Source organism: Lithobates pipiens, unplaced genomic scaffold, assembly GCF_037356315.1.
Source record: "Lithobates pipiens isolate NorthernLeopardFrog02 unplaced genomic scaffold, aLitPip1_a1.2 Scaffold_13, whole genome shotgun sequence".
NCBI classification, from domain to species: Eukaryota; Metazoa; Chordata; class Amphibia; order Anura; family Ranidae; genus Lithobates; species Lithobates pipiens.
Genome location: NW_027507718.1, coordinates 301,773,078 through 301,800,720, shown reverse-complemented (window position 1 = coordinate 301,800,720; position 27,643 = coordinate 301,773,078). Strand labels below are relative to the sequence as shown.

Genomic DNA, 27,643 nt, shown 5'->3' with positions numbered 1-27,643 from the left:
TGCCCCACTGCAGGCAAATGAGATGAATCACCTCTGGGTGTAGAGACCACTCTCCATGATCTAACAACTGGCTGCTGAGGTAGTCTACTTGCCAGTATTCTATACCCAGAATGTAGACGGCGCAGAGATCTAGCGCGTGAAGTTCCGCCCACCTAAGAATGTGAGAAACAACCAACGCTGCTGCCACACTTCTTGCCTCCCCCCTCCCCGGTAGTTGACATAGGCCACCGGCGTAGCATTGTCCGACTGGATCCTGACTGGACGACCATGTAACGGCCCCATTCAATGGGAGAGACACCATCTGATCACAAGCAACTCCAGACCGTTGATTGATAGATTAGACTCCTCTGACGTTCAGAGGCACAGGGGCCGACTGAAGGACCAGAACACCCCCCCCCCCCCCCCCCCAGCTGGCTAGGCTGGCATCCGTCATGATCACAGTCCAATTGAGAGGAAGACATGACATCCTGATCTGAAGGGCAGGAGACCGTAGCCACCAAAAGAGCGAGAGGCCCTGGTCCCATGTGGATCTGGCAATCTAATAGCCACACGCCCTGGCAGGTGAAATCGGCCAGAGCTTTTTTTTTTTTATTGGAAAAAGCCAACTTTATTTTGGATAAAGCACATTTTACAAAGTGATTGTTTACATATGGAAATAAAAATTTATTTTCACTAAACATTTTATGTGAGTTTCATTGCACATACGTTTTAAGGCATAGGTTTGTGTATATGTGACAAGTATGTGCATAACAGACTTCCTGTATCTCAGTACCAAAAAATTCCTGGGTATGATCTTCAAGTTTTGCACCTTCATAAAACAGTAGCTCCCTACTATTGTTAAGGCCAGCCTGACTAAGGTTTGGGGAGTTTCATACATGTTTCTCCACTCTCTAGCCATCTATCCCAGACTTTTGAATACTTATGGGCACATCCTCTATGGGCATATACTAGTTTTTTAAATGGTAGTGCATCATTGACGTCCTTCTTCCATTGGCGTATCGTAGGAGGCGGGACTTGCATCCATACCTTTGCTATTACCTTGCGTGCTATGAAAAAGTTTCATATAAAAATGTAGTTTGGTATTTGTAAATTTCTACGTCTGGTAGTAGCCCTAACAGGCACAATTTAGGGTCTAGGACTGCAGGGAATCACATTTTGTCATGTAAAAACTGGACAATCTGTATCCAATATGCCTGAACAATTGGGCAACTCAATATTAGATGAAAGAAAGTGTCCGGGGCTACATAACACAAATGGCATGGTTGCTCATATGTACTAAAGAACTTTGCCTTCTTCACCAAAGTCAGGTAATCTTTATGTATGATATATAGTTGTGTCAGTCTGTCTGATAATTTGGGGGATACTGTTTTAGTTCCTCCCAGTCTTCATCTTCTATTTGGCCTACAACCTGCTCCCATTCTACTCTTTCCTTCTGCGCAATGGTTATCGCCCTCTGCTTTCTGAGAGCATAATACAGGTTCAATATGAGTTTAGAAGGGTCCTCTCCCATAATTATACTTTGTGAAGAATCTGTCACTAACTCTAGGCTTGGTAATTGTGTTCTTATTGCATGGTGGATTTGTAGATATTTGAAAGTGTGTATTCCTCCTTAAGGATATGAAATGGCTTAAGCCTGGAATTAGATACCACTTAATGTAAGTATATTATACTATGTGAGGCCCAAACTGTTGAGTCTGGAATTGATTCTATTTCATGTAGAGGATTATTATGCCATAATGGGGTGTGGGAATGAATTTTCCCCGCTTTATGCTTTTTCAGCGCGATTTCCCATACCCTCTGGTGATTGTTGTGATATGGCTGAACCGGAGTGACTCCATCTTTATGAGTTCATATAAGATTAACTTGGGTTAACCTATTAGTTAAACTCTATATGTACAGACTGTAGCAGTTTTCCTATAAAGCATACATATAAGAAAATATAGCTTGCATAAGCAGTTTTATTTTGTACTGTCTAAATAAAGAAATTGTGTCACAATATGTCTGGGCCACAAGACTCATGACTGTGACTCATGAAAGCAGATGGCATAATTAATGATATGTAATGTACACCTCTGTATTAACCACACCCATGTTCTATGCAATGATTGGCTGATAGTGGTGCATATAAATTGTAGACCCGCCTAGAATTAAACCAGACAACCTCTGAACACCAACTTTGACTTATCTCTTGTTGTGTTCAGAACAAGGCTGTCTCCTTGGTACTGCAGAAGTTTCGGAAGTGTGGTAATTACCGTAATTATACCTAGCTGGTTTTTGTCAGGTATATAGAAATACCATTTTAATCACAACAGTTTTGGAGGCACTAGCTGAAATTTGGATTTAGGACTTGGCGGGGTGGTGGTCAAACTTTGATTTTGAAGCAAACAAATAATTGTTTGTTTATTGCCTTAGCTTTGACACAACCCTGGTCAGATACATTTTAATTAAGAAGAGAATTGTGAGATGGGCCAGGCTGTTAGGAAGTGGCTCTTGGGAAGCCTGTGTCCTGTGGGACTGTTGAGAAGTTTAAAACGTAATGTTACGCTTTTTGGGAAAGAGAATAAGAAAAGGGTAATGGGGCAATTATCAATTACTACCGGAACCCACAAAACGTTTGCTCTATCTGGCTTTTCTTGTCTATCGCATTTGCATTAAAGTAATAAGATATCTGTTGTGTTGTGTGGGATACAGGGCTGTATGGGGTAAGGCAGCCCCTGTTTTCACTGTTATATGATGTCCCAAAAGGGGAAAATTAGATTAGAGTGAAGTAAATTTCCCTTGTTATGTTCAGGTATCGTGGAAAGGGTGAGTACTGTTATATGCATGTTCATATAAGTTTGCTAAGGTTTTCTTTGAAGAGAAAATGGTATAGTATATGAATAATATGACTTCTCCCCTTTGCTAGTATGTTGGTTATAGAGCTCTGGAATGATAGGTGCTTGATTCTGCTTGAAAAGTGCATAATTTGTTTGGGCATGTTTAACATGTGTTTTGGTAACTCTTGGAATGGTATTTTTTGTAGGTTGTAAAAAGGAATGTGTTTTAGTTGGGAGGGGGTTGTAAGGTAAGTGGGTGTTTTGGAAAATGCCCAAGGTGTGATGAGATTAAGTGATTTAGTAAGGGTGTTAATAAGCACATCCTACATTGCTGAGGGTAAGGCAAGTGAAGTAAGAAGGTAAAATAGAGATTCAAGTTATTTATTAAAGGAAGGTGTGCATTTTGCAAGGTTTTTCAATGCATTGTTTTTTATACAAGCCGATTTCAAAGCTGTTTTAAAACTGACACCAAGAAAGAAAAAAAAGTGAAGGAAAGTACTTTTAAAAACGGGAAGTTAGCAGTCAGAGTTGTTTTGAGATTTAAAGGGGACAATTTATTGGCATTGCATACCGAGCTTGAGGGATTTTTTTCTTATGTTTGCTGTAGCAATGTGGAGATATTCGTGATCATGTATTTATCGATTATGAAGTATCTTTGAGGAAACGATTTTAAAGGACAGCCGAGATAGGAGGTTTTGAGCAGGTAAGGAAATTAACACAGAGAGAGTTTTGTTTAAAATAAGGATTTTTAAAGTGTCACAGCTAGTTTCATTTGTATTATCAGATAAAAGGTGTTAAAATAAGGATTTTATTTGTGTGTGGACTTACCCTGTCACCCTGCTTTGTCTGTTCATTTGTTTGATTATTTGTTTATAGTTGTTTGCTGAAGTTATGAGTCGGTACAGGTGGATTGGTAGAATGTGAAGATCAGTGCAGATCACTGTTTGGCAACAGGCACGTGAAAAAGTTCAACCAAGCGTAAAAAGAGTTGGCGGGGAGGCTAGAACCCTTGTTGAAAGCACCCCACCTCATGCAATGAGCAGCCCTGGTGCTGGGGTCTCATGAGACTTTTGCAGCATTACGGTACCAGAGATTCAGAGACACCAAGATGTCGGTTTATTGGGCAGTGATTAAATTGCTGCTGGATGCACTGACAGGGGGACATGGTTACTGTTTTGGGGGGTCTGAATGAGGTCGATTATGAATCTTCTTCCTTCCCCCTCGGATTCCCCCAGATTCCCTCATTGCTCCCCGATTCTCCACCTCTGAGCTGGTGGGTTTGGGGGTGTGAATTCTGACAGCTTCATGGACTGACCGTTTCTGTGTTGATCAGTGAGGATTCTCAGAGTGCAGAGATCATCGGAGGGAGAACATGTTTAAACACTTCTCCCACGACTGTCTGTTTCATGGACTGCTTGTGGACTGATCAGTGGCAGTCCTTGGGGTCGCCCTGTTCGCAGATTCATAAGACGGAAACCTAGGTAGAGGATAGTTGTTAATAGAGAGAAATGCTTAATTTTATGTGTATGTGAATTTTTGTCTTGTCTTGGAATTTCAATTTAGAGTATAAGATTGTTTTTGTTTTCTGAATTCAGATAAATTGTTGGGTAGTTTATATATGTCCTATGATCAGACAGAGAGCGTTGCTAAAGTGGGCAGGTGAAAGGGACAGGGTAGGGTACTCATCTGTGTGTGGTGATTTAAGAGGATTGAATCATGGATTTGGACAAAGACAGATTACTATTTGAGTGATCCCTCCTGTCCAAAGTACTGTTTAGCACAATGCACGGAGGTACATATCCGCGCGCAGAGATCTGCTATTTTGTTTCGGGTGGAAGAGGGTACCAAACCACCAACCATGCCTTCACCACTGCTTTTGTGGGGAGCATACTGCTATATTTGCATTCCATTGTTAGCGAGTCAGAGAGACTTGCTGAGGTGGAGAATGAATGTTAAAGAAGGATTTGATTCAGAAAAGAGATCTATAAAAAGGTACATGTTTATTGTTAAAACGTCAGTCTATTCATGAAATGTGTTGGGCACATATTAAGGCCATGCCCACTCCATAGTAAATTGGGAACATTAAAAGGGGAATGTGACACGTCACTGATAAAATTATGTGTATGCGCTGGTACTAAATGTTTTTTTTTAAGGAATCAGATCAGATACAAATTTTTAGAGTCTGAATTTAAGGACTGTTTTGGGTGTGGTTGCCTATCCTTACATTATTGAAGTTAAAAGGTGTTCTTTTCTGATAGCAGCAAATGTGCTATATTTGTGCAAATGGTTTTAATAGTGTTTAAGCTGTATTAACCATGATTTTGAAATGTTGATTTTAACTGATTATAATTAAGAGTCCAGAATTTGAAAGTAAACAAAGGGAAGTTGTATATTCCAGGCGCTACGCCAGAGTTATTGTGGTTAGTAAAGAAAAAGAGAAGTAACTGTGTTGTGTAATTCCGGACACTAGAGAGAAAAATATTAAGGTTTGAAGGTGTTATGGACAAATGAAGGATGAATGGAATAGCCAAATGAATGTGGAATGGTTGTATTGTGTTTAACGAACACACAGGGTATAATTTCGATTAGTAAAGTATTTCAAGTGTGTGTCTGGAATGTGCACAACAGGTTATCTCATATTGTGTTTAGGCCCATGTTATATTTTCCCTAAAAGTTTGGGGTTAAATTAAATTAAAAGAATTGATATAGGGATTTTGGTAAAGGAAGGGTGAAATTTGAAAAAAATGGTTGAAGAAGTTACTGAAATTAAATGACTGGGATCAAGATACATTGCTGCATACATTGAGTCCATGTGGTACTGAAATGTGATGGGAGGGATTTATTTGAAATAGGCAATCAGAATGACTATTCTGGATATTTACCTTCTGAATTCCCAGGGTGTCAGTCATGAAGTGTTGATGATGAAATGTTGTCTATCCATCAATGTTTTGTTTGTTGCTGATGATCAGACATATTTGCAAAGTCGGGAGACTTCTGAGTCAGAATATGTGTTTGGGTAAAATGTTCTGTCCTAAGTCCCTCGGGTCCCGGGAATAGAAGAAACTAAAGAGGTTTAAGTTTTCTTGAATTTCTGCTATAATACTGGATTTGGAAAAAATGTTTAGTTAAATACATTGAATCTATGTAATGAAAACCCTTGCTGAGAAACATTTTCATTCCTGCATGTTTTACTTATGTTTGAGTCAATTAAGAATATTATTTTTAATACTGTATCTCCAACGGTTAAGGCCTGAATTTATCAGGTAGATTCTGTGATTACTCATGTTAGATGAGGAGTATCTGCCCCAGCCAGCCTGCATTCACCCACAGGCCTATGCACATGAAGAAATGCCCACCCCAGTCATACCCTACACCCCATTCATACCCTGCCCTATACCCTATCTGGATGAAGTGATGACTACAGCTTTAACATGGAAATCTTCGTTGTTCAAATACCATAGGAGGTGCTCAGATGACTAAAGGCGGACTCCTGCTGGAAAATGTTCCTGCTAATGATACCTCAAGGGGGAGCCAAATGACGCAAACCTGGGGTACAAAATTCCCGTGAGCAGCACATGAGAGATACAGATGTGCCAGCCTAAAGTCCCCGGTCTCGCCCAACGCTTCAGTTCCAGTCTGCCTGTGGATATCAAGTTCTGTCCTTACAAAGAGGCAGTGTTTTGGGGTAGATAATTCATGTTTGTACATATGAGTGATCACAGAATTGAACCAAAAGGTTTTGGGAAAAGTTGAGTAAAAATGAGAGATACAATGTGGACATTTGTTTTTCCTTCCTTTTTTGTGAATTTAATGGACATTCAGAAGCCATCCAAGAGACTTTTCTTTTTGAGATTTTCTTTGGGACTATTTTTATTTGGCCTAAAGGCGGTCATGCCCCTCCCACTTGTTTCTATGGACTGCCATGCCCCTTCCTCCCTTTTGCATTCCATGGACAATTTTTATGCAGCTGAGATTACGTGTTTGTTTTCTATTTTTGCATGCTTAGAAGGTGGTCCGGGTGAGGATCGGGGGGCATATTGGGATTGTTGTTGTAGTGTGCCCAGGACGCGCTCGACCATTTCAGTGTGCATACTGTTTGAAGGGATTCTGACATAGGCACTGTATTATATATGTATTGGTTCACATGTCATCTACCAGCCTCTGTGTTCTAGGGGGAGCCTTAAGGTTATATGTGGCCCACCTGATAACACCACTAATAACACTAATAACACACTCATTGGACATAGAGGGAATGTGTATTCAGAGTCTACAGGAACTCAGCAGTCTTTGACACCTTAGTTCGTGACCTACATCACACTTCATGCATATCTCTGAGCCCCATACTGAGATGGCCAAGCTACTTTCACAGCTTGTCCTTGCAGGATTCTCTGAGGGTGCCCCACAGGTCCTTAAGCAGACAGCCACTGGCCTTGGGAAACAGCACGTACATACAATGCCTAGCGAAAGTATTCGGCCCCCTTGAACTTTTAAACCTTTTACCACATTTCAGGCTTCAAACCTAAAGATATAAAATTTTAATTTTTTGTGAAGAATCACCAACAAGTGGGACACAATTGTGAAGTGGAACGAAATCTATTGGATAATTTAAACTTTTTGTTAGCAAATAAACTGAAAAGTGGTGCGTGCAAAATTATTCGGCCCCTTTACTACAGAAGTTCAGCGAGGATCTCTGAATGATCCAATGTTGTCCTAAATGACTGATGGTGATAAATAGAATCCACCTGTGTGTAATCAAGTCTCTGTATAAATGCACCTGCTCTGTGATAGTCTCAGGGTTCTGCTGAAAGCGCAAAGAGCATCATGAAGACCAAGGAACACACCAGGCAGGTTCGTAATACTGTTGTGGAGAAGTTTAAAGCCGGATTTGGATACAAAAAGATTTCCCAAGCTTTAAACATCCCAAGGAGCACTGTGCAAGCGATTATTTTGAAATGGAAGGAGTATCAGACCACTGCAAATCTACCAAGACCTGGCCGTCCCTCTAAACTTTCAGCTCAGACAAGTAGAAGACTGATCAGAGATGCAGCCAAGAGGCCCATAATCACTCTGGATGAACTGCAGAGAACTACAGCTGAGGTGGGAGAGTCTGTCCATAGGACAACAATCAGTCGTACACTGCACAAATCTGGCCTTTATGGAAGAGTGGCAAGAGGAAAGCCATTTCTCAAAGATATCCATAAAAAGTCTCGTCTAAAGTTTGCCACAAGCCACCTGGGAGACACACCAAACATGTGGAAGAAGGTGCTCTGGTCAGATGAAACCAAAATCGAACTTTTTGCCCACAATGCAAAACGATATGTTTGGCGTAAAAGCAACACAGCTCATCACCCTCAACACACCATCCCCACTGTCAAACATGGTGGTGGCAGCATCATGGTTTGGGCCTGCTTTTCTTCAGCAGGGACAGGGAAGATGGTTAAAATTGAGGGGAAGATAGATGCAGCCAAATACAGGACCATTCTGGATGAAAATCTGTTGGAGTCTGCAAAAGACCTGAAACTGGGACAGAGATTTATCTTCCAACAAGACAATGATCCCAAACATACAGCAAAATCTACAAAGGAATGGTTCACAAATAAACGTATCCAGGTGTTAGAATGGCCAAGTCAAAGTCCAGACCTGAATCCAATCGAGAATCCGTGGAAAGAGCTGAAAACTGCTGTTCACAAAAGCTCTCCATCCAACCTCACTGAGCTCGAGCTGTTTTGTAAAGAAGAATGGGCAAGAATTTCAGTCTCTCTATGTGCAAAACTGATAGAGACATCCCCCAAGTGACTTGCAGCTGTAATCGCAGCAAAAGGTGGCTCTACAAAGTATTAACGCAAGGGGGCCGAATAATTTTGCACGCCCCACTTTTCATTTTTTTATTAGTTAAAAAAGTTTCAAAAATCCAATAGATTTCGTTCCACTTCACAATTGTGTCCCACTTGTTGGTGATTCTTCACAAAAAATAAAAATGTTATATCTTTATGTTTGAAGCCTGAAATGTGGCAAAAGGTTGAAAAGTTCAAGGGGGCTGAATACTTTCGCAAGGCACTGTATGTTGTGAAAGAACATGCCATCCATGGATTCTGAATGATTCCAAGGGATGGTGTTACTTGGCCTCATTGGTTCCGATAGTGGTGATTCTCGGGGACAGTGAGGAACGTCACTTGCTCAAGGCTGGTGTTCGTCCTAGATGCCCCCTCAAACACCTTTATGCTGGGTCATGGTTTCTATCAGGAGCCTGAGGGGGTACTGACATGATGAAAAGGCAAAATAATTGCTTGGGAGCCCCCTGGGTAACATGGGGGGTTTGGTTTCAATGCTGGATAAGGGATATTTCTATGTTTGTTGTACTGATTTCGCTTATATTACTTTTATATGCCTGTTTCAAGTTTATTATGTGCATGATTTTCCGAGGTACTTGACCTTCCAACCCAGCTGCAGCTTATAGAACATATCTTAACTTTTACCATGGTAATCCGGATGAGTATGTCACAATGAGAAGAAGTCATGTTCATGATTTGATTTCATGACTTAAAGAGGGGATTGTTGTGATATGGCTGAACCGGAGTGACTCCATCTTTAGAAGTTCATACAAGATTAACTTGGATTAACCCAGTGTTTCTCAAATCCAGTCCTCAGGCCCCCCCAACAGGTCATGTTTTCAGTATTTCCCTCAGATGAAACGGCTGTGGTAATTGCTAAGGCATTGAAACTGATCAAATCACCTGTGAAAAATAATGGAAAACCTGAAAACATGACCTGTTGGGGGGGCCTGAGGACTGGATTTGAGAAACACTGGATTAACCTATTAGTTTAAACTCTGTATTTACAGACTGTAACAGTTTTCCTATAAAGCATACATATAAGAAAATATAGCTTGCATAAGCAATTTTATTTTGTACTGTCTAAATAAAGAAATTGTGTCACAATATGTCTGGGCCACACGACTCATGACTGACTCATTAAAGCAGATGACATAATTAATGATATGTAATGTACACCTCTGTATTAACCACACCCATGTTCTATGCAATGATTGGCTGATAGTGGTGCATATAAACTGTAGACCCACCCAGAATTAAACCAGACAACCTCTGAACACCAACTTTGACTTGGCTCTCCTTGTGTTCACAACAATCCTGTCTCCTTGGTACTGCAGTGCTAAGCAGGTTTCTTAAGTGTGGTAATTGCCGTAATTATACCTAGCTGGTCTTTGTCATGTATATAGAAATACCATTTTAAATCACAATAGTGATGGAGTAGCATTCTCATATTGTATCTCGGGGGTTTATTAGTTGTTTGTTTCGCTCGGAGAATAGCGTTGCAATTCCACGGTGTTGAAGTGGTATAAATGGGAGAGTTGAGCTACCAAGTAATAATCTTGTAGGTCAGAGAGAGATGTTCCCCCCCCATATCCTTAGGGTTCTTTAAGACATTCCATGCCAACTTGTGTCTGCCATTCCCCCACACAAATGAGTTTAGGATGGCCTCCATTTGCTTATAGATTTTTAAGGGGATATAGAGAGGAGCATGCCATACCCTGTAGAGTATTTTAGGTAATAAGATCATTTTTATTATATTTATACGTCCCATCGCCCCTAGCGGTAGCCTAGACCATGTCTGTATTTTGGACTTAAGCTCAAAAATGGGTGTGACATTAATGGGAGTATAGTCCGCCAGGGTCCTAGTAACTTCCACCCCTAAATATTTAATTTGTAATACTCTGGGTAATGGTAGTGATGGATTTGTTTTGGGGCGGAGATGTCTATGGGAAGGATTTGGGATTTGTACCAGTTTATACGGAATACTGAATATCCTCCCATTTTTTCAATTATTTCAAGTGCAGCCTGTAGTGATGGTCCCTGGTCCGCTAAATAGAGAATGGTATCATCAGGATACAAACCTATTTTGTCTACTGTGTGTCTTCTCCTCAAGCCCACAATATTCGGGTCTACTCTGATGGCAATTGCTAGTGGCTAAGCGGCCAGACCGTACAGTAGGGGCGAGGGGGGGCATCCCTGGCGTGTGCCCCTCTCCAGCGGGCCAACCATTCACAAATTTCCTTGCTTTAGGTGTCTAATATAAGAGTTTAACCCATTTTACAAATTGTGGCCCAAATCAAATAGTTGTGCAGGCACTCCCATAAATATGGCCACTCCACTGAATAGAAGGCTTTGGCTGTGTCTAATGCTACTACTACCCTAGTACCGGAATTGTTATGGTGGGCCTGTATATGCATGTATAACCTTCTGATGTTCATGGCAGTGTTCTTCCCTGGCATAAAGCCTGTTTGATCTGGATATATTAGCGGAAGTATTGCTTTAATTCTGTCGGTTGGCCAATATCTTAGCCAGTACCTTAATGTCTACCTCCAATAGGGAAACAGGCCGGTATGATGCAGGGTACTGGGGATCCTTTCCTGGCTTGGGAAGTACTATTATTTGGGCCTCCTGCATGGATTGGGGAAGTGTGTTTGTGTCTAATATAGATACAATCCAGGGGCAGTCCATCTAGACTGGGCGCTTTGATCTTGGCTAATTGGGCAATCACATTGTTAATGTCCTGTGTAGTAATAGGCGCATCTAGTAATTTCACTTGTTCCTGGTTTAGCCTGTGGAATTGTATTGTATTTAAATATATTTGTATTTCCCTTTCCCTGTGTGCACTTTGGGATTTATATAGGTTTTTAGAATTGCTGAAATTGGGACGTGACCTGGGATGGGTCTGTGACGCTGTTTCTCTTGGGGCCCTGTAAGGAGACTACAACCGGTGGCCTATCGTCCAGGTGGGCCAGATATGCCAATAACCTGCCTGCTCTCTTTCTCCCTGCTCATATACTCTTTGTTTGTGGCTATTTATTCTAGTGGATAGAATCCAGCGAGCCTGTATTTTGAAATCATCCCAGTATGAATTGAGCAAGGGTGAGTTTCTAGGTCTGTCTAAAAAGTATCATAGCTCTCTTTCAATGGATTCATGGTCTGTAATGGGCGAGAGCCAGTGGGGATTCAATTTCCACGTTCGTACAGGGGGGCAATTCTCAAGGAGGCTGTCACCCAACAAGGGGAGTGGTCAGAAAGGGTCTTTGACCCCGTGACCTTAGGTAGTAATGACTGAGACACTAGTATGTAGTCAATTCTAGACATGATATAATGGCTTGTGGAGTGGCATGTGTATACTTGTTGTGGGATTGCTATGCGACCAGAGCCTTCTTAGAAGTTTGGTCTGCCGACGGCACTTAAGCCAAAGCACCCAGCAAAGAACCACGGCAGACACAGAACTTAGAAAGCAAAGGGACCGCATCCAAGGCAGCATCACAAACGTACTTGAGGCTCTGCACTAGCTTGTCCGCTAGTTCCACACAGACTGGTTGTACCTGCTCATTACCCAAATCACTGCGTAGTAGCTTAGCCCACTTAGTAAGCATCTGTGATACCAGAGCAGTGGCCAGCACCAGAGAAGGGTCAAGCCTGCTATCGAAAACAGACCAAATGATTCCTCCTACCTGTCCGGGGGGTCCTTGAAGGAAGAGGAAGTAAAAGGAAAAACTGTAGCGACACGGCCTGGCTTGTGGCACCCAAAAGGGACGACACCTCCTCCTTGGTAGCCCCATCTGGATCATACATTTTCAAGGTATCGCACACCCCAGTAATGAGCGCGGCCACCAGTGCCTTTTTAGGCACAGCGACTGTCGCTGAGTTTTCCTCTTCACTGTCAGAGGAGTCAGGGGCCATGCCATCTGATCACTCTGGATAGGGTACACCCTCTATGGCGGAGCCCGACTCTGGCTCAGAGTCCTCCCCAGGAAGGAGGGGGTAAGGGGTGTTTCTTATCCGCATTACGCCCACACATTTCAACCCGGGAGACAAAGTATTCCAGAACCACCGGCAGAGCATCCAGGGGAACAGTAGGCCCAGGAGTCAGTAGCTGCCAAGGTAGGTGGGTGGGGGGGGGTAGTGGGACAACCCGCCGGTGGGGACCTCAGTAGGACTCACCACCACTGACCAAACCTCTGCAGAGTGCTGCTGTGTGCTGTTACGTCCACCGGGAGGAGTAATGCCATGAGGAGACCCACACCAGAACGCTCCAGACTCTGGAGATGACGCCCCTAGCACACGACAAAGGTCGTGCCAGGAGCCTCTCCAAGAGGCTACAAGAAAACGGCTGCCACCCACCCTCCAGCAGACAGGACTCCGAAGCAAAGAACTCAACCAAACCCTTGGCAAAATGTCCGCTGCGGGCTACAGGAAAATGCCCGTGGAGCCAAACACCAAGAAAATGGCGGCCGCAAGCGCAAGGAGAGGACGCCAACTGCACACCCCTCACTAGGCGAGTATGGAGAGCTGAACAGGGGGACCACCCCCCCAGAAGGCAAGATGACCAGTCTAGCAGCAGACAGGGGCCAGGTAAAACAGACACACTGTTAAGGGGAGCTGGCAGGGGAGCGATGGACAAAAAGAAGCAAGCATGTGACCACTGACAGCCAATCACAACGGTCACATCACTGGAATGCCTGCTTCCCAGCATGTCAATCCACTTAAAGGGTTGGGAGGCGGCAGCGGAATGAGGTTAAAAAGTGTTAGCTGGATTTCAGTTTTAATTTCTTGTTCAAGTCCATCCAAATTCATCTAGCGCATCACTATGCGTACCTCAGATTGACAATGCAGCTATTCAAAAGGCGTCTCTGTTGCTCCTCCATCCAGACCTTAAGACAGCAAGTGTGTTATTGGATGGATCACCAGGTGAAAATAAAGGCTTAAAAAGATAAAAACTAATGCAGCCACATTTAATGGCATGATTAACAGCAATATATTACTTGTTTGTTTTTTGGTTTAATACCATTTGAAGTCAATCAAGAATGTCATTTAAAACCACATTAATCAATGGCTAACACAGTCCAAGTCTCTACTATTAAATCACAAAATATCTTTCACGCAAACCAATAGTACTTACAGATTCGAGATCATTTGTGCAGCTCCTTTTGGAAGCTGATTCATATACAGGTAGAGGTTTAAATTTTGTTTCAGTGAAAGAAGATCAGTCTCTGGTTGTCTGCTGAAGATGGATTTGTTCATCATAACAGTATTTCCACTATAAAAAAGTAGCAGCTGTCTATAGAAATACCTAAAAGGCAGAACAAAGAAATTACCACTGTTACTAGTGAAAATGTTTTCAGCTTTGTGTCAAAAGGTAAGAAAGTAATCTCAATCCTGCCAGCAACTGTGTCAAATTTTAGCAAGCTTATTCAACAAGGGCACATGTACATCTCTGCATTTTAGTGTGGTAATAACCCCCTCACCATCTGCCTGCCCCATCTTGAAACCTACCTTTCATATGATTGAAATACAATATAAATAAAATAAACTACATTGCGCCACACAGAAATATGAAAGTAGCCAAAGCCATACAGTGGCAAAAATAATCATTTGATCCCCTGCAGATTTTGTAAGCTTGCCTACTTACAAAGAAATGAAGGATCTATAATTTTTTATCCTAAGTGTATTTTAACCACTTAACGACCAACCCCTGTACATATACCGCAGCAGGGCGGCCCTTAAGCACAAAATTGTGTACCTGTAGGCTCTGGGGTGCATGCGCTACGGGAGCCGTGCTCCCACTGTGATTGGACACAGCGAGAGCCAATCAGCGGGTTTCCGCGTCCACGACGGCCACTAGCAATCATTCGCTCGAGACACAGAACGGCAGTCTGCCTATGTAAACAAGGCAGATCGTCATTCTGCCAGACAGGAAGTGAGAGATCTGTGATTCCTGCTAATGAGGAACACAGATGTGTCTCTTCCTGGAGTCAGTCCATCCATCACACAGTAAGAAAGCACACCCAGGGAACAGTTAACCCTTTGATTGCCCCTGATGTTAAAGCCTTCCCTGCCAGTGTCAGTGCATTTTTTTGCAGACACTGAAAATTTTTTCAGCATTTTTTTCAGAAAAAATGGAGTTACTTACCGGTAACATCCTTTTCCAGGAGTCTTTCAGGACAGCCACCGTAGAGAGACCCTGACTCCTCCCCTCTTAGGAAACACCACCTTCAATTTCACAAATTAAGTCTCATCCTCCCTCCGTCCCCTCAGTTCTTCTAGAATACCTCCGGCCAACTAGGGAGACACAAGAACACGTCAAACAAACTTTTAATCTTACCTGACGGTCTCATGCGATGAGTTCCCAAAGATATCCAAAAAACCTGGGTGGGAACCGTTGCTGTCCTGAAAGACTCCTGGAAAAGGATGTTACCGGTAAGTAACTCAGATTTTCCCAAGTCCGTCTTTCAGGACAGCCACCGTAGAGAGGATAAGCGAGCACCTTACCTTAGAGTGGGACTACTGCCTGCAGCACTTTACGACCAAAGGCTTGGTCCTTGGGTGACAGAAGATCCAATCTGTAGTGCTTTAGGAATGTAGAAAAAACGGGACCACGTCGCAGCTCTACAAATCTGTTCTGGAGAAGCACCAGCCCACTCTGCCTGAGAAGTCGCCACTGCCCTGGTTGAGTGTGCCCTGATCCCAACTGGGGGGTTCTAACCCCCCTGTCACATAAGCCTGCTCAATGTCCAACCTTAACCATCTGGCTATCGTATGTTTAGAGGCTCTGGAACCCTTCCTGGCCCCTGAAAATAATACAAAAAGTGAATTTCTGAACTGACTTGTGCAATCTAAATAATGACACATCTTCTAACATCCAATCTATGAAAAATGTGTTCCTGTTCCCTTACAGGATTTGAACAGAAAGCAGGCAGCACAATCTCCTGGTTTCTATGAAAACACGAGGCTACGTTAGGTAAAAAGACTGGATCCGTCTTAAAAATCAAACGGTCCGGAAAAACCTGAAAAAAGGGTGCCCTAACAGAAAGGGCTTCAAGTTCACTCACTCTCCTTGCCGTAGTGATCGCCACCAAAAACACAGTTTTGAGAGTGATCAATGTTAACGTGCAGGACTCCAATGGCTCAAAAGGTTCTTCTGTGAGAACCTGTAAAACTAATGAAAGATCCCATACTGAGAATTTCTAACAGGTCTCTGCCTACTTAACTAGTTGCTGACGGCCGGCTGTCAAATGGCGGCCAGGCGGTGTAGCTATTGTGGTGGGAGGCCGTCATATGACGGCCTCCCGTTTAAACAGGGAATGCGCGCGATCGTGCATGCACATCCCTGTTTCTTCGGTGGCGGCGTGTCACGGAGACACCGCTCGCCACCGAAGGGGGTGAACAGCCATTGGTTATGGCTGTTTACCACGTGATCACAGATGGTCACACCCCGACTGTGCACGGCGCATGCGCGCGATCGTGAGCGCGCTGCGCGTGCACGTCGGTGGCGGCGTGTTCCCCGGAAACACTGCTCGTCACCGACGCTGGTAAACGGCCATTGGCCGGCTGTTTACCCACGTGATCGGCTGTGATCCTTTCACAGCCGATCACTAAAATGTAAACAAACCGCGGTACCGAGATGTTACCGGGTTCTCCTCCTCACACCGATCGTGTGTGAGGAGATTGCGGTAACATCTCGTTACCGCCTACAGTACACATCAAGCACACTGATTGCCCCCCCCCCCCAATAAAGAGGACCTGTCACAGTCCATAAGAGTGCCCGAGTACCTGTCCCGGCCCATCAGAGTACCCGAGTACCTGTCCCGGCCCATCAGAGTACCCGAGTACCTGTCCCGGCCCATCAGAGTACCCGAGTACCTGTCCCGGCCCATCAGAGTACCCGAGTACCTGTCGCGGCCAATCAGAGTACCAGAGTACCGGTCGCGGCCAATCAGAGTACCCGAGTACCTGTCGCGGCCCATCAGAGTACCCGAGTACCTGTCGCGGCCCATCAGAGTACCCGAGTACCTGTCGCGGCCAATCAGAGTACCCGAGTACCGGTCGCGGCCAATCAGAGTACCCGAGTACCGGTCGCGGCCAATCAGAGTACCCGAGTACCTGTCACGGGCCCATCAGAGTACCCGAGTACCTGTCGCGGGCCCATCAGAGTACCCAAGTACCTGTCGCGGCCCATCAGAGTACCCGAGTACCTGTCGCGGCCAATCAGAGTACCCGAGTACCGGTCGCGGCCAATCAGAGTACCCGAGTACCGGTCGCGGCCAATCAGAGTACCCGAGTACCGGTCGCGGCCCATCAGAGTACCCGAGTACCTGTCGCGGGCCCATCAGAGTACCCAAGTACCTGTCGCGGCCCATCAGAGTACCCGAGTACCTGTCGCGGCCCATCAGAGTACCCAAGTACCTGTCGCGGCCCATCAGAGTACCCAAGTACCTGTCGCGGCCCATCAGAGTACCCGAGTACCTGTTGCAGTCCATCAGGGTACCCGAGTACCTGCCACAGTCCATCAGGGTACCCAAGTACCTGTCACAGTCCATCATGGTACCTGAGTATCTGTCACGGTCCATCAGAGTACCCGAGTACCTGTCACAGCCCATCAAAGTACCCGAGTACCTGTCACGGTTCATCCGAGTAGCTGTCACAGCCCATCAAAGTACCCGAGTACCTGTCACAGCCCATCTGAGTACCCGAGTACCTGTCACAGCCCACATGAGTACCTGTCACCGCCCTTCAGAGTTCCCAAATACCAGTCACCAGGCCATCAGTGTACCCGAGTACCTGTCACCAGGCCATCAGAGTACCCGAGTACCTGTCACCAGGCCATCAGAGTACCCGAGAATCTGTCACCAGGCCATCAGAGTACCCGAGTACCTGTCACCAGGCCATCAGAGTACCAGAGTACCTGTCACCAGGCCATCAGAGTACCAGAGTACCTGTCACCAGGCCATCAGAGTACCTATCTCCAGCACATCAGAGTACCCGAGTACCTATTTGCAGCCCATGTTTCATAAAATATACGTTGGGGTGTTTGCTTTCCAAAATGGGGTCATTTTGTGGGAAATTTCACTGTCCTGGTGGTCCAGGACCTTCAAAAGTGTGATGGGTAGGAATGCAATGAGATGTGTCATTTATGCTCCTAGAATGCCTGAACGTACTACTTCAATGTTCGGCCTCTCTATGTGACCAGGCTATGTAAAAGTCCTACACATGTGGTATCACCATACTCGGGAAGAGTAGCAGAATGTATTTTGGGGTGTAATTTTTGTTATATACATGCTATGTGTTAGAAATATCTTATAAATTGACAATTTTGTGTAAAAAAAAAATGCATTTTTAATTTTTTTCCATATTCCAAAAACTTCTGGAAAAAAATTAACCATTCAAAAGACTCATTATGCCTCACAGATTATACCTTGGGGTGTTTGCTTTCCAAAATGGGGTAATTTTATGGGAAATTCCTTTGCCCTGGTACTCCAGGGCCTTCAAAAGTGTAATGGGTGTTTGAGAAATGAGATGCGTCATTTTTGCATGTAGAACGTCTGAAGGTACTACATCAATGTTGGTGCTCTGTATGTGGCCAGGCTGTGTAAAAGTCTCACACATGTGGTATAGCCGTACTCGGGAAGAGTAGCAGAATGTATTTTGGGGTGTAATTTGTTGTATGCATATGCTGTGTGTGAGAAATAACCTGATATGACAATTTTGTAAAAAAAAAATAATAAAAAAATCTTCATTTTGCAAAGAATTGTGGGAAAAAATGACAACTTAAAAAAACTCACCCTGCTACTTAATACCTTGCAATGTCTATTTTGTAAAAAGGGGTCATTTGGGGGGTATTTGTACTTTCCTGACTTGTTAGTGTCTCAAGAAAATGAGGTACACCTGATGTACCGAAGGCCTGATCAGAAGTGATCAATTTTCAGTGATTGGCACCATAGTTTGTAGACTCTAGAACTTTCACAAAGACCAAATAATATATACTAATGTGGGTTATTTTTACCAAAGATATGTAGCAGTATAAAGTTTGGCCAAAATTTATGAAGAAAAATTACTAATTAGCAAAAATTTATGACAGAAACAAAGAAAAAGGCATTTTTTTCACAACATTTACGTTTTACTTTATTCATAGCACAAAAAATAAAAAACCCACTAGTGATTAAATACCACTAAAAGAAAGCTCTATTTGTGTGGAAAAAAGGACGCAAGTTTCATATGGATACAGTGTTGGATGACTGAGTAATTGTCAAACTGTGAGAGCGCTGAAAGCTGAAAATTGGTCTGGTCAGGAAGGGCACTAAGTGCACTGTATTGAGGTGGTTAACCACTTCCCGACCAGCGCACGACGATGTACGTCGACAGAATGGCACGGGCAGGCATATTGGCGTACATGTACGTCCAATATTCGATGCCGCCCTGCCATCGGGAGCGCGCCATCGGGAGCGCGCCGCCGGCGGCGCGCTCCCGCGCTGGTCGGGACCCCTGTGAGTCAAAAAGTATTGCAATGACTGCCATTTTATTATCTAGGGTGTTAGAACCCCCAAACATTATACTTTTTTTTTTTTTTTTCTAGGTAAAACAAAAAACTGTTTACAAGTTTAAAAACACCACATCTAAAAGAGGTCCGATCTTAACCACTTCCCGACCAGCGCACGACGATGTACGTCGACAGAATGGCACGGGCAGGCATATTGGCGTACATGTACGTCCAATATTCGTTGCCGCCGTGCCATCAGGAGCGCGCCGCCGGCGGCGCGCTGGTCGGGACCCCCGTGAGTCCGGTCGCGGGACCCGCGGACTCAATCGCCGCGGGCATCCCCGCGATCGTCTCACGGAGCGGCCGAATGGAGGAAATGCTGTATAAACAACATTTTTCCATTCTGCCTAGCAACTAGTGACGCTGATCTCTGCTCCATGTGATTGGAGCAGAGATCAGTGTACACTAAATGAAAGCCCAACCCCCCCACAGTTAGTAACACACCCCTAGGAACACTTAACCCCTACACTGCCACCCACTGGTTAACCCTTTCACTGCCAGTGTCATTTACACAGGAATCACTGCATTTATATAGCAGTGATTACTGTATAAATGACAATGGTCCCAAAAATGTGTCAAAAATGTCCGATGGGTCCCCGACAATGTCGCAGTCACAATAAAAATCGCAGATCGCCGCCATTACTAGTAAAAAAAAAAATAATAAAAAATTATTAATAAAAATACTATAAAACTATCCCTATTTTGTAAACGCTATAACTTTTGCGCAAACCAATCAATAATCGCTTATTGCGATTTTTTTTACCAAAAATATGTAGAAGAATACGTATCGGCCTAAATTGAGGGAAAAAAATGTTTTTTTATATATTTTTGGGGGATATTTATTATAACAAAAAGTAAAAAATAATGCGTTTTTTTCAAAATTGTCGCTCTATTTTTGTTTATAGCGCAAAAAATAAAAACCGCCAAAAGAAAGCTCTATTTGTGGGAAAAAAAGGACGTCAATTTTGTTTGGGAGCCACGTCGCACGACCGCGCAATTGTCAGTTAAAGCGACGCAGTGCCGAATCGCAAAAAGTGGTCTGGTCTTTGACCAGCAAATTGGTCCGGTCTGAAAGTGGTTAAAGAGGAGGGCCGGTTTTGAAAAAAAAATTGTAAAAGTCAGCAGCTGCAAACATTGTAGCGGCTGACTTTTAATAAGCACACTTACCTGTCCAGGGCGCCCGCGATGTCGGCCACCCGAGGCTGACCCGTCGCTCGGTCTCGGGTCCCGTCACCGCCATTTTGGGTAAGGGAAACTGCTAGTGGAGCCTTGCGGCTTCACTGCCCGTTTCCTACTGCGCATGCGCGAGTCGCGCAGCGCTTTGTGAATGGGACGCGCCGTGTTCTGGGACACACAGTTCCCAGAACACAGCGCGACCCATTACCCAGAAGACGCCGCACGGAGGAGAGAAGAAAGAAGATCTCCGCGGAGGAGGAAGAGGCAGATTAGGATGGTGTGCCTAGCAACAGGCATTTCTGGTAAGTAAAAAAAAAAAAAAAAAAAAAAAATTTTTTTTTTTTAAATGATTTTTTTCAAATTTTTAATGTATTTGCTTTTTTCAGGGTGGCAATCCACTTTAAGGCTCTAAAGAACCTCACTATCCAAAGGTTTGTGGCTAGATGCCTTTCCAGAAATATGCTCAAAGCGGATACCTGACTCTTCAAGGTCCCAAGGGCTAGGCCCTTATCTGCACCTGCCTGCAGGAACTCTAGAACGGCTACAGAGCTGCGCACATCAAAAGAGTTCTCTGAACACCAGCTATTGAACCGCTTCCAAACCTTCAAATAAATGGCCTGCGTTTCCTTTTTCCTGCAACTTAGGAGAGTGGCTACTAAGCAATCAGAAAACCCTTTGCCCTTCAGCAATTTCTCCTCAGTAGCCAGGCTGCCAGGTTCCACCTGGGGACAGCAGATTGGACCCTGAGAAAGAAGATCCTCCTAGACTGGGAGCATCCAGGGGGGGTTCCACAGACAGGCCCTTCAGAATGGAAAACCACGGCCTCCTGGGCCTGTGTGGCGCAATTAGAATGAGACTAGTGTTCTCCACCTGAAACTTCCTCAACACTGCAGGGATCAGAACAGGAGGGGGGAAAGCATAGCACCTGGAGAAACTCCAGCTCTGTGCTAGTGCATCCACCCCCAACGCCCTGTCCCCCGTTTATGGAAAAGAGGGCTACCTTCGCGTTTTCCCTTGAGGCAAAAAGGTCTATCGAAGGAATCCTCCACCTTAGGGTGACCATTTCGAAAACCTATTTTTTCAGAACCCAGTTGCCTTCTCTCAGCGTTCTGCTGAGGAAATCTGCTACCTGATTTTGCTCCCCCTTCAAATGTATTGCTGAAAGGGATAGGACATTTGCTTCGGTCCCCCTGAGGATGGCTTTTGCTAGGGCCCATAAGGATCCGCTCCTGGTGCCCCCGTGTCTGTTGACGTAAGCCACTACCGAGGAATTGTCCGACTGGACTCGCACATGATGTCCCTAAAGTTCCCTCTGAAAGGCCCTGAGTGCCAGATCTACTGCTCTCAGCTCCCTCCAATTCGAGGATCTCTTTGACGCCCTCCTCTCCCAGATACCTTGTACCAGACGGGTGTCTAGGTGCGCACCCCAGCGTGAGCCGCTTGCATCGGTTGGAACAACCCTGGATACTGGTAAAACCCACTCCAGACCTTGCGACAAATTTGCCCCCTTTCTCCACCACCAAAGGGACTTCTTGACCTGAGATGGAACCGAAACCAGAGAGTCCAAAGACCCCTAGCTGTGGTCCCAAACCCTCAAGATGAATAGTTGCAGAGGATGGAAATGTAACCCCGCCCACTGAACTGCTGGGGGTGTGGATGTCAGCAAACCCAAGGCCGACATGACCTTCCTCACTGAGATCTGACGGCTGCCCTGGAGAAACAACAGTGCTTTGTCTACCTTTTGGATTTTCTCTAAGGGAAGCAAGACCTTTTGTTGTGTTGAGTCCAACACATACCCCAGGAAAGTGACCCTTTGGGGTGGAACTAAGTTGGACTTATCCAGGTTCAGAAGCCACCCCAGGCTCACTAACAAGTCTTTTGCTACCTTTAGATTCAGAATGAACTGCGCCGGAGAAGGAGCAAACAGGAGAAGATCGTCTAGATATGCAATCACTGAGATTTCCCTGAGACGCAGGAATGCCAGAACTTATACCATCACCTTGGTGAAGATACGGGGGGAAGAGGATAGCCCAAAGGTTCAGTGCTTTGAACTGGAGATGTATCACCTCTACCGAGGTTTTTACTGTCAATCTGAGGAAACGCTGGTGGCTCTCTGCGATGCGAATATGCAGATATGCATCTTTTAAATAGATCTATGCCCATGAAACAGTTTGGTGGAAGAAGCGCCTTCACCGAGTAAACTGAATCCATCCGAAACCTCCTGTAGGTGACCGAGACATTCAGAGGCTTCAGGTTCAGGATGAGCCTGAACTTTCCTGAAGGCTTGCGAACCACAAAGATGTGAGAATAGAAGCCTTTGCCTGTCTCTCCTGCTGGGACCCGTACCACCACCTCCTGTTCCTCTAGTTCCTGTATAGAGGAAAGAAGGGCAACAGATTTTTCTGCACATTTTGGCAGCTCGGTAATAAGGAGTCTCAGAGGGGGGCTCTGAAAACTCCAATCGGATGATCCCCAACACAAACTGATTGGAGGTGATCATCTCCCACCATGACCTTGTCATTGAGACTTTTTCGGCTGTTCAGAAGGGCGAAAAATCGCCCCCCCCCCCACGCCCTTTGCCCTTCAGCCCCCAACTTTCCTTCTGCCGATCAGTTCTAGGGGCTTCAAACTTTTTCTGAGGACGAGTCTTTCCTTTTGACTGCTCCCCATACTTCCTCTTAACGGGAAAAGGCCTTTTACTTATCTTCCGTGTGATCTAGCACTGCTTCAAGACCTAGCCCAAAAAGCAAGTCCCCTGTGAAAGGGATCCCACAGAGCTTTATTTTGGATGCGCTGTCCCCCTGCTATGTCTTCAGCCATAAGGCCAACCTGGCAGAGTTGGTCAGGGCCGCCGACCTTGCAGACATTCGCACAGATTCAGCCGAAGCATCCGCAATGTATGCTACCCCTCTTAAGCAGCATGGGAAAGGAGGATAGAATAGTCTCCTTTGCCGTCCCTGCTTCAATGTGTGCCTTAATCTGGGTAAGCCAATATTCCATATTACGAGCCACCACTGTGGCTGCCATGGCAGGCTTAAGATTTCCCTGTTCTGAGTCCCAGGCTTTCTTCAAAAGTGAATCCATCCTTCGATCCATAGGGTCTGAAAGTACCCCCATATCCTCAAAGGCCAGATCAGTATGTCTGGACACCTGAGAAAAGGCAGCATCTAACCTGGGAGATTTATTCCAGACAAGAGACTCCTCTTCCGCAAAAGGAAACATTTGTTTCAACGCACCAGAAAAGAAAGGTTTTCTTTTGGGATCCTGCCATTCCTCCTTGATGGCATCGATCAAGACATCATGAACTGGGAAGACCCGCTTTTTGTGTTCCCCCAGGCCCTTGTACATCTGATCGTGGAGTGACAATGCCTTCCTTTCCTCTTGTATACCTAAAGTGGTATGAATAGCTCCTAGGAGCTCATCCACTTCTTCCAGGGAAAGTTTATACCGTGAGGTTCTTTTGGATTCCCCATCCAATCCCTCTCCATCAGATTCCCCTTCGGAATCTGAGGCAGCACTGTCAACTTCTTCCTCAACTTCCTCTCTAGAACCCCCTGGATTCTCCCCACTAGTAGGAGGAACTTCTGCTGGGCTAGGTGGTACACTCTGATACGCTGGTGGAGGTGTTCTGGGGCTGAGGCCACAGGAAACAAGAAAAGATTGGAAAGTACTAGAGAGTTTCTTCACAGATGCCGCTAGATCTGCACCTTGTTCTACTGCCTGCTCCCTAATCAACCCCTCAATACACTCCTTACAAAGTGCCTTGGTCCAGGAATCCCCCATAGAGGCTCTACACGAAGGACACTTCATCCTAAAACCATGGGGGGACTTGCTCGTGGCTTTCTGAAATACAGAAATAAAAGAGGGAAGCATAAGTTTAAAAAACACCAGCGCTACTTAGAGGACCACCGGGAGTGCCCCCCCCTAGGACCAACCACCACCAGGGTCCCAGATACACTCCCCTTCCCCCCGACCACCAATGGGGAATAACACCAGTGGAGCTACTGGTTACAAAGTAAGGAAACACCTCCCCAGGTTTCCCCTTACCTTTGAGTGGCTGGTGCTGTTGTCCCCAGGAGCCACTCTTGAAGCCTCTGCTTCGGACATTCTCCTGCTGAGGAAAAGTGGTACGAATGTGCCTCCCACAGCTGCCTGTACAGCTTAGAGAGAGAGGCTGCATCAGCCGAACGTTTAGTTCCCTTTCACGAACCATGTCTGGAACCGGAAGATGCGGATCCAGCGAAGATGTCTGCCCCCACCAGAAATGGTCCGGCCTCCAGCTCCATGCCGACTGCAAACACAGGGGGACCAAGGACATCCTGCTGCAGTGCCCCACTGGGAGAACGAACGGGTGGACCTCCCCAAACTTCTTGCTTTCCCCAAGCGAAGTTTGGAGTGCGTGGAAAATGGTCAATACGAACTTTCAGCTCCCTAGCCGACCGGACTGCCGAGTGTAGTCAGATAGACGATCGGACTGCCGAGCGGAGCCAGAGAGACCACTGTCTCCTCCACTCTAGATAACATAGCCTCAGCCTCCCCGACTGTTTAGCTAAGGTTCCTTAGCGGTGTCTCCCCACCAGAGGAAACACCATAACTGAGGGGACGGAGGGAGGATGAGACTTAAATTGTGAAATTGAAGGCTGTGTTTCCTAAGAAGGGAGGAGCCAGGGTCTCTCTACGGTGGCTGTCCTGAAACACGGACTTGGGAAAATGCTGACTATGACCCCAAGAACACATTACCTACAGTCAAGCATGGAGGTGGGGCTTTTTCTCAGATAAAGGTTCAGACCAACTTTGCCGCATTGAGGGGCCATGTATTGTAAAATCTTGGATGAGAACCTTTTTCCCTCAGCCAGACTAAAGATTGGTTGTGGATGGGTCTTCTAGCATGACAATGACCCAAAACATATCCAAGACAACAAGGGAGCGACTCAAACGAAGCACATTAAGGTCATTGAGTGGCCGTATGTGCAGTAGGGACCCGGCTGTGAAGCCACAAGGACTCGCATCTGGGTTTCCTTACCGACAATGGTGGAAACATCGCTAGACTCCAGGACAGGCAAGTGCCCTAATATTAAATTCATTTTTTGAGTGGCAGGCGGAACTCTGCTTTAAGGATGTAGAGAAGATCTGTGACGAGTGGACCAAAATCACCCCTGAGATGTGTGCAAACCTAGTCACTAACTACAAGAAACGTCGTACCTCTGTGCTTCCCAACAAGGGTTTGTCCACCAAAAATTAAGTAATGTTTTGCTTGGGGAGCAAATACTTATAATGCAAATGTTATAAATTGAGTTTCAGTTCAGTGAGTAAAATGTGTTTTTTTTTTCTGAATTTTTGGTTAATACTCTTTCGCGATGATTTAAAATACACCTATGGTAAAAATTAGACCATTTCTTTGTAAGTGGAAAAATTTACAAAATCTGCAGAGGATAAAATTAATTATTTTCCCCACTGTATATTTTATTTAACCATAGCATGCCTAGTAAACTGACAGTAATATTTTTGCTGATTACTGGATTGTAACAACTATTCTGCCTCTATAAAAATCAGGGAAGCTGATTTTTATAGAGGCAACATCATAGCCCCCCTCTTTTCATCTCTCAAAAGAGATTGCAAAAAATAATCTTCAATATTGAGAGAATGTAAATTTTTAACATTTTCGCTTGCAAGTAAATGTGTTACTAGAGACACATGTGCAGCGTGCCACTCCAAAAAGTGTATGTTAAGCCAAAGTCCTGCATAGAAAAGGGAAAAATTAGAGCTGTCTCGTTTTAATTGGTACCCGTGGCTTCTTTAGTGAGATTTCCCCTGGTTTCACCAGACAAGTGAGAGAAAATATTTCACAGGGACAAAGTCCGAAATTAAAATGCTCTGTATTATAGAAGAATACTGGAAGGCTAGAACCCCCCAAATTGTTTATTTCTGTCTATCTCTGTGGCAGATTATCCCACACTTCCTGTCTGGTGAAACCGTTCACTGTGACAGATAAGCTGAAATATCACTAAATGAGCATTGAATAAGGACCCTTTCACGCGGACGGCTGTCCTGCCGCAGTTTAGCATTCTTATTTTTTTCTGTGAAATTCAAGACTCCAGGCACAGCGATCAGCTGCATTTGTACAATTACCTGCGTTTCTGTGCGTTTCTGTGCAGTTATCTAATATAGTCGTCCCCATAGCAACCCTTTTTTTTGTCCCTTGAATCCCTTCTCACGCTGCTATCCGCAGTTGACACAAAAGACTCAGATTACCTGAGGTTATGTGCATATAGCGGCGCTACATCGCACCTGGACGCATTCAATTCTATTTTTTCTATTCGCACCGAACAGCATGTAACGGAATTGCAGCTAAACGCTGTGTGTGAATGGGGCCATAGGAAAGCATTGTGTGCTTTTAGCTGCGGTAGAAAACTAGAAAATCCGCAGCTAAAAGCACCATATAGTTCCCTACTGTATCTGGGGGAAAAAAAAAAAAAAAAAAGAAGGTTTTGGCTTGACAGGCAAATAAAACACACAAATTCAGTAATCTACTCATTAAAGTGGTTTTAAATCCTCTCATATACCCAGCAAAGTGACTGATCTCAGGTGATACAGAGAGATAAACAACTAAAACTTATGTAGAAGGATTGTTTCATCTACAGTCTTCTCTTCCCTACACCCCTTCAAAAGGGCAGAATCCTGTTAAAAAGCCTTCTCCATCTGTCAGTATCACACCCCCCTCCATACAGCAAACAGGAGTGAAGGGAGGATACAGAACTTTGTTCAGAAGAGACAAGCTGTGTACTGAGCTCCCTTCCAAACACAAATGTATCTCATTTGTCTGGAAAAATTCTCAGAAGTGACTTATGCGGATAACAGAGGAACGAAGCACCAGAGAAAAGACACTTAGCACCTGTTCACACCAATGCAACTTGTCATGAGATTTCGCATGAAAAGTCGCACCCCACTGCCCTCAACAGAACAGTTCATATTGACGTGACTCATGTCACATGCAGGGACTATGAAAAAGGTCCCTTCACTACTTTTTACCAATTTCATTGCGACTTGCGTAGACTTCTGTTAAATGAAGTTGCAAGCAGTAATGAAATCGGCAGTGCAAATTGCACTGATGTGCAGCTTTAAAAATGTGCTGAAGTCGTGCGATTTCAAAGCTGCACTGGTGTGAACCAGGGCTTAGAGCTTTGGAGAGATATGTAAACACTACAGATATACGGTATCTCACAAAAGTGAGTACACCCCTCGCATGTAAATATTTTATTATCTTTTCAGGTGACAAC

General features: G+C 44.8%; 1 protein-coding gene across 1 annotated transcript in view; it reads right to left on the bottom strand.

Moving 5' to 3' along the window:
* ADAD1 (adenosine deaminase domain containing 1) overlaps positions 1 to 27,643 on the bottom strand; it is a 265,111-nt gene that overhangs the window by 65,580 nt on the left and 171,888 nt on the right. Inside the window, exon 8 of the mRNA XM_077476863.1 lies at positions 13,776 to 13,946. Coding sequence (XP_077332989.1) covers positions 13,776 to 13,946 — 171 coding nt within the window. The remainder of the gene's footprint in view (positions 1 to 13,775; positions 13,947 to 27,643) is intronic.